Source organism: Neolamprologus multifasciatus, chromosome 12, assembly GCF_963576455.1.
Source record: "Neolamprologus multifasciatus chromosome 12, fNeoMul1.2, whole genome shotgun sequence".
NCBI lineage: Eukaryota > Metazoa > Chordata > Actinopteri > Cichliformes > Cichlidae > Neolamprologus > Neolamprologus multifasciatus.
In genome coordinates this window covers 27,090,123-27,104,136 of record NC_140450.1, presented here as the reverse complement: position 1 = coordinate 27,104,136, position 14,014 = coordinate 27,090,123, and the positions used below count along the sequence as shown (strand labels likewise).

The 14,014-nt window shown below is 42.5% G+C and overlaps 2 protein-coding genes across 4 annotated transcripts; both read left to right on the top strand.

Annotated features, from left to right (window-relative positions):
- Nucleotides 1-4,456: 4,456 nt before the first annotated feature.
- Nucleotides 4,457-9,171, top strand: vsig8b (V-set and immunoglobulin domain containing 8b). 3 transcript variants are annotated; one of them, XM_085180605.1, is made up of 8 exons: nucleotides 4,457-4,588; nucleotides 4,868-4,947; nucleotides 6,783-6,943; nucleotides 7,072-7,270; nucleotides 7,516-7,668; nucleotides 7,784-7,906; nucleotides 8,086-8,224; nucleotides 8,314-9,171. In XM_085180605.1, the coding sequence occupies exons 2-8, from the start codon at nucleotides 4,875-4,877 to the stop codon at nucleotides 8,564-8,566; spliced, it is 1,101 nt and encodes a 366-aa protein (XP_085036731.1). In that variant the 5' UTR covers nucleotides 4,457-4,588; nucleotides 4,868-4,874; the 3' UTR covers nucleotides 8,567-9,171. The 3 variants fall into 3 exon arrangements, with proteins under 3 accessions (XP_085036731.1, XP_085036730.1, XP_085036729.1); XM_085180604.1 differs by having other exon boundaries at nucleotides 4,458-4,588; nucleotides 4,853-4,947; XM_085180603.1 differs by lacking the exon at nucleotides 4,457-4,588 and having other exon boundaries at nucleotides 4,610-4,947.
- A 2,693-nt stretch (nucleotides 9,172-11,864) lies between these two features.
- On the top strand, nucleotides 11,865-13,849 carry tas2r202 (taste receptor, type 2, member 202). The gene has a single exon (XM_085180606.1). It carries the CDS (start codon nucleotides 12,101-12,103, stop codon nucleotides 13,241-13,243), a length of 1,143 nt encoding a protein of 380 aa, XP_085036732.1. The 5' UTR covers nucleotides 11,865-12,100; the 3' UTR covers nucleotides 13,244-13,849.
- The last annotated feature ends 165 nt before the right edge of the window (nucleotides 13,850-14,014 follow it).

Below are 14,014 nucleotides of genomic sequence, written 5' to 3'. Positions count from 1 at the left end.
AAGATTCCCAGTAAATCTCCAGTAAATCATCTTTATGGTTAATTGCTGTAATGTGCATTACATTCTATGATAACACAGTGAGTTATTGTATGTTTTGAAACTGCACGAATATCGTCTTAACGTATTAGCAGCGCTGTGCTCATTCTTAAATACAGTTCCCACAGTGTGACTAAGGCACGGGCACATCAGAGTAAAACAATGTTGCTAAGGAACTAACCTATGTCTATCTAGTTATGAAGAGAGTTATGGTGCTTATTCAGTGTAGTAACCCTGCTCTGCTTTCACAGATTACAGCCTAGGTAGGGATTTTGCATCATTAAGGCTGAAGTTAATCCTGATCTTATTCTTTTCTCTTTTGCTCTAAACCACTTTCTGCTTTATATCTTCTTTCAGTGTGTCATGACCTCGCTCACAGCTCCATAAAAGTTCAAATGCAGGGAAGACATAAGAAAAACACAACCAGAGGATGATCAGTGTAAGCAGCAACAAGTGGGATTTTCCATATAAGATTATGACAGAGACAGCGCGGCTAGGCCATGATCATAGTATTAAAATGTATCCAGATTTGACCTACATTTTGATACCATCTATCCCATTTCCTCAAATAGTTGGCAGTGGGAGTTGGTTTCAGGAAGTTGCTAGTAGTTGCTTATGTGAAATTGATGTATATTTACTGCACGTATGGCACCAAGAAAGATGTGGATTCACTGATTTGTTGCTAGCAGTTGTTAGTTTGAAACTGATCACAAAGAAAGTGTTTGTGGGGAGTACAAGGTTTCCAAATACCTTGCGGGTGAATGTTCTCTGTAAGTGGTTTGAGTCACTTTTTCAATGTTCACTATTTGCTTGGATAGCCAATGACGAGTGTTTGCAGACAAACTGGCATATTTCCATGCAAAGTACTGTCAACTTCAGCAACCAAAGCAATCACAAAGAGGTTTTCGGTATATCCCCTGATAGATTTCACCCAGCAACAGCCACCAAACTCCAGCAATCACTCACCGACCTCTTGGAGATTATAGATTTTTTTTCCTAGTAACTGGAGGTTTCCAGAGAATTGCTAGCTGGTTTCTAGGCCTGTATGACTGAGGCCTTAGGCAATGAAACCCATGCATCACAGAAAGATATGTAGTACCACTGCACAGCCAGTACAGGTTGCAGAGGGCCATAACAAATGCAAGAGACATAAAAATAATGGTAATACTGTCTGCACCAGTTTCAAAATCATAAATATATGAGAATGAAAGCATAGCAGATAACTGATGGGATTTCATCCTGCTGTGTATAATGCCATTCAAGTACGCTCTGATGGTAGATATGCCCTTTCCTTAGTGAGTTACTTATTGAGAGGATGAATCACAGATGCTGGGAGGAATCCTTGCATTTCCCTTTTTATTATTTATTCGGCAGCATGGCACAAGGAAAGCATGCGGTGCTGGAGCAACAGGGGGAAAAAAACTGCTTGGAGAGCAGGACTAATCATGCCAGTTTCACAGCATAACAAGACAACAGTTAGAATTGGATGACGACTGGAAACCCTTAAAAGCGATGCTAGCTCTGGTCCCATTACTGCACAGCCTAACGAACACCAGCCGGGCTGTAGAATGTATTTGTGATCTGCAGGACATCTGCAAATACAGACTGATTGGTATAAAAGAAAAAGACCAAAAAAAAAAAAAATCAATTTCACTGTCAGAGTGGACATTTAATTGCTGAGTTTCAGGAGGTCATGAATAAAGTGTGTGGCCCAGATTGTGCTGGCTGTATTCCACTCACGTTGCTCTTTGAGGGGTTGAGTGACTGCTCCCCTCTGCCAGAAGCGCCATCCTTGTCCCAGTGGTGTTCCACCTTAAAAAGAGGAATATGTGTGCCCAACTGGCTCCCTGACATTGACACACCGTGAGTCACGCTGCTGTGCTATTTCAGTATGGCTGCTGGCAAGCCAAGCCTTTCTGTAGCCTCTCCCCTCCCTGCTTTGGTCATTTGTTTGCCTCCCCTGCTATGCTGTTTTCTTGTAATTTGGACATCTGTCAAGGTGGTTTGTTTGCAACCCTGTGGTGTGATTAGGCTACCTGTGCCAAATCTGGTAAGAGAGATGTGGGTTGAAGCGAGCCTTGGCTCTAAAGACAGAGCCACAGCATGGCTGCTCCACATCTACCAAGTTTAGCGGGATAATTACAAAAGCACTGGGCGATCAAGATGCTGTGAAAGAGATGCAACAAGTCGAGAACATTCAGGTCAGTGATCACAAATGTATTCATCATGCTTGTCTACACGCTCTCCTGCAGTGTTAATGGTGGTCTTGTCAGTGTCCTAGTACTGTCTGTTCGGTCCCGCCTCGCCCTGTCACACAGCTTGCTCGACTCGGAGCTCCAGTGCCAGAACCTCGTCTTAAACCAGGGGGAGGAAGTGGGGCAATTAACCACCTGCTGATAAAGCAGCCATACCGCACAGCCTCACACATACCCCGATATTTGGTGGATCACTCATGGACACATTCAAACCCCGACTTATGGGTGTGGTGTCTCTCAGGCGCGCTGCATGAAGCTCTAGCAGAAAGCTTGCAAACACACAGTGAGCACCAAATGAGAACAGGGTTGTGCTGATTTCAGATTTGCTTTCTGATCATGTTTCATACTGAGCGTTACTAATTTGTTCATCTCATTAATGAACGTTATTGGCAGGATCACTTTAACCCAGCACTTAAGTTTCCTAATGGTTAAGGTCACGCTCCGCGCTCACATCATACTGTACGATGTCATTCAGTCAGTACTGAATGATTCCAACAGCACATCTCACTTCATTGAAAAGATCTTCTTTTTTTTACATTTTTACATCATTAGCCAGACAGATATATTGCATGTTAAAACAAATTAAATAAACCATAATGAGCCTCCATTATGCTTTTTCCTTATTTTCTGTGACATATTTGTTCTGTTACTCGTCCACGCTCATACACTATTGCCAGAAGTGTTCGCTCATCTGCCTTCACAGGAATGCTCATCTTAATCCATATGTCGTCGGACCACCCTTTGCAGCTATAATAGCTTCAACTCTCCTGTGAAGGCTGTCCTCAAGGTTTAGGAGTGTTTATGAGAATTTTTGACCATTCTTCCAGGTCAGACACTGATGTTGGATGAAAAGGTCTAGCTCACAGTCTCCACTCTAATTCATCCCAAAGCTGTTCTGTCAGGTTGAAATCAGGACTCTGTGCATGCCAGTCTAGTTATTCCACATTGACCTTGCTCATCCATGTCTTTATGGACCTTGCTTTGTGCACTGGTGTGCAGTCAGTGACCCATTCTTTCACAAATTCTTGTAGAAGTAGTCTGCATGCCCCGGTTGATTTCCTACACTTGTGGGCAGGGAAGTGATTTGAACACCTGAATTCAATTATTTGAATAGGTGAGTGAATACTTTTGGTAATATAGTGCATTAAACACGTGCAAACTTTCAAATAATGAGATCAGCTTGTGTATAAGGAACTTAGTGTGAGCCAACAGCTCAAGCTTTCATCTAGAACATTTGGTTTCAGAAGGATTTTTTCGGTCTTAGAAGTCACTGAGGGTGGAAATTCCTAATATGGTCATTGCAGGCTGCGAGCACAAGACTGTGTACCTGCTGCTCAAACTTTCTGTTTACTAAGAGCATGCAATCAGAAGTAAGATGGCTCAAAGAAATGGGGAAAAAGCTAAAATAGCATTTTTCAGATGGTGGATGAACTGAGGAGCACCGGGTTAAGAAAAATAACACATTTATGAACTGAAAATTGTAAAAGATACCACAGTTGAGCCAGAAAAATAAAAGGAATTGATTTCTGGCCTAAATCAAAACTTTGTGTTTTGGTAAATCATTCATAGCTGATAAGCTATTTCAACCTCACTAACAGCATGAATGGCAGTGGCAGTTGCCGCACTGCGCTTTGCCACTCTGTCACGTTAAGTTGTCTTTTAGTCCCAAATCAGCATGGATCTCACTATGTGCCCTGTGTGGCAGAGCAACAAAAAACAGTCAGTGTATGTTCATGGGAGTGTCAGGAAGACGGGTTACACAAGGGCTGGCAACATTTTTTTCTGGCCCATTCAGACTTAAACAAGTATCATAACTTTCCTCTTACCCTAAAAATAAGCATACCACAAAGAACTCTACAGCATGCAGCAGACTTATCATACCGTAGTTTTAGGAAGAGAGAGAATTTGCATTGTTATGAAATAACAGATGATAGATGTGATAAATAGATGATAGATAAAACTGTGAAAAAAGCAAGAAAGTACATGTAGGTGTTCATTAAACTGTTGTCAGCCAAGACACACACAGAGACTGGAAACCTAAACTAGCAAAAGTCTCTTTTCATATTTTTTGATTATCTTTTATTCAAACAAGAAAAAATAAAAAAAAGTATGAAGGGGGTTTGGCGTGTTTCCAAGTCTAGGAGTGGCCAACGGTGCACTATGGACAGAGAGGGTGTGGCCATAGTTACTGCTCCTGAGTTTCACCCGAGGACAAAATAAGCCTGCTACACCTGTACTGTCACACCGGTTAGCCTTCAAGGACATACTTTTGTTGTGGATTGTGTCTTCACTTTAAGGTATGTCAGAGCTGTTATTTTTATTTCTTCCCTTTATAGCGTTTATCGATCAACATTTGATTTTCTTGGTAGTTTGTACAGACAAACACACACACACACACAAAATAAACCGTCACGACTGAGTTCTCAGGTGATGTAAGTTTATAGATAAACAACTAAGCAAACGTGATGAAGGCTCTGGGGGAGAGGTAAATGACGCCAGACATCTTTGCTTTTTGATGCCAAATACAAGCCTTTAGATTAAAACTCTTATTTTCCTGATAGTGTGTTTGCTCTCAGGTTGAAAATGGAGCCAGCATTCACGAGCGTCAGGCTAAAGGTGGCTGTGCTGTTTCTGGTGACAATTCAGCTGAGAACAGGTGAGTGTGGGGTTTTTCTTTCTTTTTGATTACATCTAAGGAGTTTTTTTCAGGTTTCTGAGCATGTTGAATCAGGGAACACAATGATCACCAGCAGAAGAGTTGTTTTTCTTAGGAATTCTGAACCTGAATCTGATTTGTGATCCACACAGCAGATACAGTTCACTGTAACTCAGCTGATGATCTGACCATTTCACGTACTCACCGAAGGGTGCATTTGTAGTGGGGATGGCTGAGAAGTACCCCGCATAGCATTCATACCTTAAATTATTGTGGCTGAGGGTCAAACAGCTATGTGCATTTGCAAAGCACGACCCTGAGGGATTTTATTGTGACCGGGGGAGTAATTAGCCTCGGGCCCCCATCCAAGCTGTCTGTATTAAATATAAGAGCAGCATAAAAATGCAAAAGAAAAAAATTAAATCAAATACGCCCAGAAAAAACCCTCAAACCTCAGCGTCCCCTTCATTATTCAGATAATGCTTCCTAATTAGACCAAAAGTTCACCGCCTTATATAAAGAGCCACGACTGATTCTTTCGGCTCTATCGTGACTATTTGAGGAAAGCACCTGGGCGTGTGCATTTCCATTCACAGGAGGAATAAACAACATTAATGATGGCAGTATTCCAACCATCATTTTATTTACGATGAGCGACATCCAGGGTTTAGCATTGTACGGGGCGATTCCTTTAAATTCCTCTGCATCATTGATGTAAACACTTCTACTTCTGCTTCTGCTGTTATGACGAGTCAAAAAATGATTCCAGAGAAGAAGTAGGGGTGAGCAGACACACAAAACAAAACAAAAACAAAAACTGTGAGGCACCTTTGTATTTGCCAATGAGGGGAGGGCACAGGGATGTGCATGTTTGTACTGAGCTCAGTGGCTGAACCTACTGGCAAGTTAGCTCAGTGGCCTCTTCACGTGAAAAACGCATCTTCTTTAGATCCCAGTGTTTTGCCCTTGGGGGTGCTGGGAGTTGGGGAGGGCGGCTTTCACGGTGTAAACATTTGACTGACTAATTTGGTTTCTTTCCACACTCACTTCGTCACATCTGCCATTGTGTACACTTTCATAAATACCCCTGACATTCTCTGCTTTGTTGTGGTGGCACTAAAGTGCATTCCGAGTGCTTTCAGGGGGTTATAGTGGATTTAATGATGAGCGATGTCAAAACAGAAGCTGATTTGATTTGAGCTCCATTTAGATATTTTCTGAAGGTTGGACACCCGAACGAAGGGGGAGGGATGGCGAGAAGATAGAGTCAAACATTATCGAGATAAATAACTCTGATCTGTTGAAATGTGTCACCACACTATCAGTGTTGACTCTGGCAACAGTTGAATAAAAATCTAAGGCCAAAAAGAGTGAGTTAGCGAGGAGTGTGTGTCAACTCAGAGACGGCTCGTAACTTGTAACTGAACATGTGTTCAGCTTTCATCATTATTTGCAGATATATTTCAGACAATTAATAAGCCTCCAGAGTTTAATAAGTTAAATTTAATATGCAACCCCAACCCAAAAATAAAAAGAAACTTTTACTTTAATTTATGTACAAGCCCTCAAAATCTTCAGTTTGACTTAAAAGGCCTATTAGTCTCACATCAGCACTTCTTCTCCTCCCTGAGACGGCACAGGAGCGCAGGCCCAGAGCTTGAATGCCATTAAGTAGGAGAAATATTAATACGTTTGAGAGCGAAATTCATTTTATTCTGTCTTCTTTCTGTCTCTTAACTTGGGTACACGACTGTAAGAATCCAATGGAGAAAGAAAGCATTGTTCTAAGTTAGACGGAGCTTAATAGAATTTTTGGTTTCATCCCATGTTAACAGAGGCGATGCAGATAACATCCACGGGGCCGCAGACCATTCAGTATGCAACGGGAACGACTGTTAAACTGGGATGCACCTATACTCCAGCCACAGCAGACACAGGACCGCTGGATATTGAGTGGTCCAACGTCAGTCCGGACATGACACAGAAGGACACAGTGGTATGTTGCATGTGTGATGACAGAGAGGAATTATAGAAAGACAGAGGAAATATTGCATTTAGGCTCAGTTAGCTGGAAAACCTGAATCAAAAAATAAGACATTACTCAGTGCAAATCTTGCCTCTCAGATCTTATCATATTCAGGTGGCCAGACCCACTACACGGACAACAGCGTCTCCAAAAGGTTCAGTTTCACAGGGAACCCCGACCAGGGAGATGCTTCGATCTCTATCACTGGTGTGACAGTCTCAGACACCGCCACATACCAGTGTAAAGTCAAGAAGCTCCCAGGCATTGACATGAGAAAAATCACACTGGTTGTGTTGGGTGAGGACAAATTGCTTTTTTTGTTTTGCTTCTTTTTTTTTTAACCGGTCTAACTTGTTTCATTTCTCAGCCGTCTGCTTTTAAATGTGCTCACTCACATGGAATGCAAAGGCTCCTCCATTCTTTCTGTCTCAGTAGATTACCTCACTGCAGCCATACCCAGATGCTTCAGTGTTGAATCAGAGCATTGCACTAAAATAGTTTTTGTGCCATATGGGTTGTTTCTTTTTTTTTTCTTTCATTAGTTCCCCCATCACCGCCAAAGTGTTGGGTTGAAGGTGGTGAGGAGAAAGGAAGCACAATCTCCCTCCGCTGCATATCCCGTCAAGGATCCTCTCCCATCAGTTATGTGTGGACGAGAGAAAACGGAGCTGCAATGCCATCCACTGCTACTCAAAGTAAGCAACTTAGCACCAGGATGCCTTTTTCTAAGAATGCTCTTCTCTAAACACTAATGCGGCTGTGTTTGTGTAGGTAATGTGCTTGTACTCAGTGCTGTCTTCTTTCATTAAGACCAACAGAGTGGGGAGCTTCTGATAAAGAACCATACAGACAGCAACACTGGAACTTATGTCTGCGAGGCAGCAAACGCTGTGGGCAAAGGGCAGTGTAAATACGTACTGCATGCATACAACCGTAAGTCTACAATATCATCATCTTATTTTCAGTTTAACAGCTCTGAACACTCATATCCTGAAGGTACCTTTTTTGACTTGCTTTTATGCAAAATCACATATAATCCTCTTGTTGGATTTGGAATTCAAGAAGGTGAGCTGCACACGTTTGATTTCTAATCAATACGTTGCCTCTTCCAGCTACCAATAAAGCAGGTGTGATAGCTGGCGCTGTGATAGGCGCTCTGCTGCTTCTGCTGCTCCTCCTGCTTCTCATCTGGCTTCTCATCTGCTGCTGCCACAAGCGTCGCTACCAGAAGGAGGTCGCGAATGAAATAAGGTATTTTACGACCGTTTGAGGCATCTGTCAAACAATCTCAGATCGGTGCAGCAGCTTAACTGAGAACCTGCGTGACTCTGCTTTCCCAGGGAGGATGTGCAGGCCCCGGAGAGCAGGCCCCCGAGCAGGAACTCCAGCATGCACTCCAGCCGGCACTCCAGCCTCCGCTCGGTGATGGGATACCGCACTCACCACGGCGTCATCTACAGTTCCGTAAGGGGCAATCTGCCTACGGTCAATGAATCGGGCCCAATCTTCACAAATGGAAGCAATGGGTCGACCACAGGCGGGGAGATACCCGCTCACCTCACATATGACCCTAAATATGGATACGCTGTGTGACCACACACCTCAAGCCTAACAGGCTCTTAATTTTATTTTTAGTGCTCAACTACACTTTATGATAAAAAAAAAAAAAAAAGACTCAACACCTTTTAAATAATGTTCTGTGTCTGAAGTATATAAGGGCCAAGAGGTGCAATAGTATATACATGTTTTTTAAACCAGGGAACGATGGGAGTGTTTGCATAGCTACTGACTCATAAAATCCTACCCTCATGTGACATATTATATGTATCAGCTGACTTTCATGAAGCACTTTAGCACATCACTGCTAGTGTAAAACAAACAGAAGAACAGGTTTTCATAATCACAAATAAGATTTGCTTTCTTGTTTTTTTTAAATTTTTTAAAACTGTATGCAAAATGTATATAGCAAAGCAATTATTTTTTATTATGGTGCTTTTTTTCCTTCTTGTTATTTTTTATTTTATTTTGTACAGTTTAATGTTTTAATTGGCAAGTCAAGGCGAACAACAAATGTAAATGGCATTCGGGTGTTTGTGTTGTCGGTCCACATGGGTCACATGTGTACAAATGTAACTTAATTAGAGAGATTAACGAATGAAGAATCCATTAAAATAAATATCTAGTGCAAAGTTCTTGTTTAAAAAAAACCTCAATCTTGATCATTTAATATGCTCGATGTGTTCTCACAGCTTTCACAGTTGCTGCTATTTTCAGGGGTGTAAGTGGCTCAATAATTGGGGACACTTTAGAATAGTTAGCTTTACCTCTGACCCTCTTCATGTCAGTTTGCCTTCTGGTAAAAAAAAAAAAACATAATAATTTGTAGAGCAAAACGAAGCAGAATTGCCTCATTCATGTCCTGTGCAGGGATGCATGTCTGATCTTTTTGGGGAGGGGGTAGGAAGAAGGTAAACTAACTCTTAGTCTAACTTTGGAGGTACTGACCTGCAGCTGACACCTTCAGTAAGCAGAGTCAGCACTGTGCCTGCAGCCCCATCTCCTCCTGATCCATCTTCAAAAGGTGCATATTGAATGAATACGAGCTGCTGGTAGTGGTGTGGCTTGGTCAGTAATTCTGTTTCCAGTCCCCTTCAGGGCAAGGGGTACCCCATCCCAACCCACCACACAGCTACACCAACAGACTCGCATAACACAGTGTTTAATGTGCCTCTGCTGTGCTTGACTTTGTCGTTTGTTTGCTTCCCAAGAAGACAAACACATCCTCTGTGGGTCCGTGTTAATGTCTGTGACTTTCTGTTTGCTCTAACCAGTATTTTTCCCCCCTTTCTTTCCCAGTAAATGCACATCCGTCAAGCTTTCTCATATGCTCACATGTTAGCCTGTCCTTTGATCCATGCAAGAAGCAGGAAAACGGATACAATAATTAATTACAAATACTGTTCTGGAAGCCTTGTTGGAAAATCGCAGTCTTGCTTTGGAGGGCAGAAGTTTTAACAGGGATGGCATAGTAAAAAATTTTTATTATTATTATTTTTAGAAAAAAGAAAAGGCTACCACCGCAGTCTGCTTTCAAAGAGCTTTTGTATGAAAAACTGATTTTTAATGCTCTTGTGCAACAAAAAAGCAGAATCTGTCCTTGAAATTTGGCCTAAGGTGATTTTTGTTTTTTTTATAAAGAAAAGTGTGACTGCAGACTGTTGGGAAAGCCATACTGTGTGCTTATGAAATTAGCATCTTGCTTGTTTTGACTGGATAAATGGAGTAAACAATAAATCGAAATAGTTGAACTATAATTTAAGTCAGCACCTTATTAAAAAGAAAGTTGGGGTGCTCCACAGCACAAGCTAAAGTGATAAGGTGCTGCATGAGCACGGCTTGTGAAGGTGACTTAAAGGTGATTTGCTGTTCTTATCAGGTAAATGGGCGCGTGGGCGGTTTGGTGTTTGTAAATATGTGGCGGACAGCAGGAATAAGTATTTGCATGCGGTGCGTGTTGGATTGTGGTTTGTGGATTGGCTGAGCTGCTGTGCTGCACTGACAGACGTACAGTAAAGTCATTGGATATCAATACGCACTGCTCAAAAAAAATGGAAGGACTTTTTAATCAGAGTGCAGCCTCAAGTCAATTAAACTTGTGGAATATTGATCTGGTCAGTTAAGTCATAGAGGGGGTTGTTAATCAGTTTCAGCTGCTTTGTTGGTCATGAAATGAAACGAGAGGGGCAACAATGAGACAATACCCAAAACAGGAATGGTTTTACAGGTGGAGGCCACTGACATTTTTCCTTCCTCATCTTTTCTGACTGTTTTTTCACTAGTTTTGAATTTGAAGTCAGTGTCATTATTGGCAGCATGAGGTGCCAAGGTTTGCTGTGTCTCCCAGCACAGTCTTAAGAGAATGGAGGAGATTCTATGAGACAGCCAGTTACTTATGGAGAGCTGGACAGGGTCATAAAAGGTTCTTCCCATATCAGTAGGACTGGTATCTGGAGGAATAGCATGGGCACTGTCAGAGGCTGCTGGTGTGAATATCTCTTACCAAACAACCAGAAATAGGCTTCATGCTGCCCAGTACTCTGCAGCTCGATTGGAATTTCCCATCAAATCCCAGAATTGGCAGGTCCACCGCAGCACCCTGTGCATGTGAAAAAGTCTTGATAAGCTGTGGAGAATGTTATGCTGCCTGTAACATCATTCAGCATCATTAGTTTAGTGGTGGTTCAGTGATGGTTTGGGAAGGCATTTCAATCAGGGACACACAGACCTCTATAAGCTTGACAACAGCGCCCTAACTGCCTTTAGGTATCAGGATTAAAGTTGCTTCGGGTGATGTGATGACAGTATGCAGGCAGTTCTATGACAATGAAAGAATTGATACCACTGAATGGACGTAAATCTCTGAGGACATTGTGTTTTGGTCCATCCAATGCTGCCAGGTTGCAGCTCAGACTGTCCAGAAGCTCATCGATTCCCATTGAGATCTGATGTTTTCAAATAGTCCCTTTATTTATTTATTTATTTATTTTTTTGATCTGTGTATAATGAGCACATATCCTGTCCACCTTATGTCAATGCAAACCAGCTGTTGCCACTACCTGTGGTCAGGGATGATGCAAATCATACCCAACGTGAACATATAAATCCCCGTGAAAAGAAAACTTAGATCCAAGACTTTCACCTTGCGTGTGCATCCTGCAGACATCTCCAGGCAAGGATTAATGCTTGGATAAACAAAACAAAACAAAGGATTCCTCAGCTGCTGCCAAAGTTATTGAGCCAGACAGGGTATTGTCACGACTAACAGGCAAAGAGAACGTAAGCAGAAACCTTCAGTTGGATTCACGGCAATAAAAACAAAATATCTGACCCAGGTGAGCTTCGCTAGTGTAGGAATTTCCTACACTAATTACTCTAACCTTCTTACCTCACTTGTTCGCTTTGCATGTGACCACCTTAAATTTCAGAATTGGCATAAAATTCGAACATTGACCACAGATTTTAATTGGGCCTGTTTGTATCTGTTTAATGAATTTCAAATGCTAAATGTGTGAATCTTTTCCTCGGGCCCTTCTGACAAGCTATGACTGATTCAATTCTGTGACAGAAATGAAGAATCATCTGATTTTGGAGTGTGTGTATATAATTTATTATTCCTCTCCCCCCCTCCTTGTCATCTCTTTGAACGCAGCAAAAACAAAGCAGTTCAGAAGCCCACACAGACTGCTGAGTGTTGCACGGAGACTTAAAGACTACGGTATCCTTGTTAAAGTTTACGGCACAGAAGAGTTTGGGGTGAAAGTTATTATGTTTGTGTTAATTAAATATCCCCTCTGGGTAATGACGGGTGTGCTGGGCATCACCACTGTCTTTTTTAATTCCTATATCTCTTTGATGAGTGTGTTGAACTACAAGGAGAAAAAGCAGTGGACGCCTTGTGAAACTATCACCATGGCTCTGTCGGTGGCCAGTATTGCTCACCAGATGACTTGCTACTTCTGGATGACCATGGATGAGGTGGACAGTAACTGCCAGATTGCCCAGATAGGCTACGCTATCCTGCTGGTGCTTACCTTCAGCTTCAAGTTCACCATCATGTGGAACAGCAGCTTTCTCACTTTCTACTACAGCACCAAACTGGTTCACGAACCCAACCACTGCTACACACACGCCCAAGATGTCATCGTCAAGCACGTGACCATAGCTGTGATTCTCATCCCTCTGTTTGGTTTTGGCACCTGTTTGCCAATGCTTGTGTTGTTTAACGCTGGCAACGCAGCTAGCAGCGCTGCTGGAAACACGGTTGGCAACATCACCTACAAAGCAAATGGAGACTGTGGACTTGTATTCTCTGACACCACTTCTGTGAAGGTTTATCAAGTCATGTACTTGCTTCTCTCTGATGTATTTCCAGGGGTGGTCATGGTGAAATGCTGCATCTCCATCTCTGTTCACCTGGCCATCCATCTCCAGCACATGAAAGCTAGCACCAATGGAACCCACCCTCCAAAGCTGGGCACTCAGATAAGGGTCATCGAGATGGCTCTTGGTCTAGTGGCCAACTTCCTTGTCCTGCTCGTGGTCGACCTGTATGTCAACTACAAAATTGTGGTGCACCAAGAGAGCACCCTCTCTCTCACAATCTTTTTCACATCGCTCTACACGACCGTTGCTGCCGTGGTGCTCATCTACGGCAAGAGGACTCTTTGGAAAACGCTGATACATGATTTTAACTTCTGGCTGAGTGAATAACTGTATTTGTCTTGTCTGAAGGTGCCCGAACAAAAGACTCAAGCCAGCCTTCCTTCAAAAGTTAAAAACTGGGAGACAAAAAAAAGCCAATTTGCTTTCTGCTGGAGGTCTTTGTGCTGAAATCAATTGGTCATTGTCTGAACTTATTTAAAAACTTTGAAGTATTCTTTTATCTTTTGTGCTAGCAATTTCTGTAATGACTACTGTCCTGCTGCATCACCATTAATTACAGTTTCTTGCATCAGAATGGGATTTTAGCTGTGCTGGCCCCTTAGATCTCAGGTGAACAAGTGAACGCACACCGGGGCCAGATAACCAGCTGACCAGGCCAGTACCTATGAATATTAATATTTCAGTAGTACAAATAATAAGTCAGGCCTGTAAAACAGATCCCAAAGCATGCGTGCTTAGACATGATGTAACTCAGGGCCCATCTGAAAACGTTAAAAAATACATGTGACTGAAGTAAGAGTACAGAGCATATTAATAAAACAGGAACATATGCAGAACCTGGCTTTAAGAGTTTTTCCTCCCTCACTCAGGTTGCAGATAGTTTAAGTTGCACACAGGGACTGGAGTAACCTGCACGTTAGCTGGAAGGATGCCAGGCCATCCTTCCATCCTCCCCCCCCCCCCCCCCACACACACACACACACAAACAAACACATCCTCCTTTTTAGTATATGTGTTCGCTGGCCCTCGACAGAATCGTGTATACCTGCACTCAACAGCTCCCAGGTGTGACTTTATGTAGCTGTTGCTGAGAGTGTG

Bases quoted from the DNA above. Each gene is read 5' to 3' on its own strand.
- vsig8b (XM_085180605.1), top strand. From the start codon at position 4,875: ATGGAGCCAGCATTCACGAGCGTCAGGCTAAAGGTGGCTGTGCTGTTT. The intron at 7,669-7,783 runs GTAAGCAACTTA...TCTTTCATTAAG, and splicing joins GCCATCCACTGCTACTCAAA to ACCAACAGAGTGGGGAGCTT. The intron at 7,907-8,085 runs GTAAGTCTACAA...TGCCTCTTCCAG, and splicing joins CGTACTGCATGCATACAACC to CTACCAATAAAGCAGGTGTG.
- tas2r202 (XM_085180606.1), top strand. From the start codon at position 12,101: ATGAAGAATCATCTGATTTTGGAGTGTGTGTATATAATTTATTATTCC.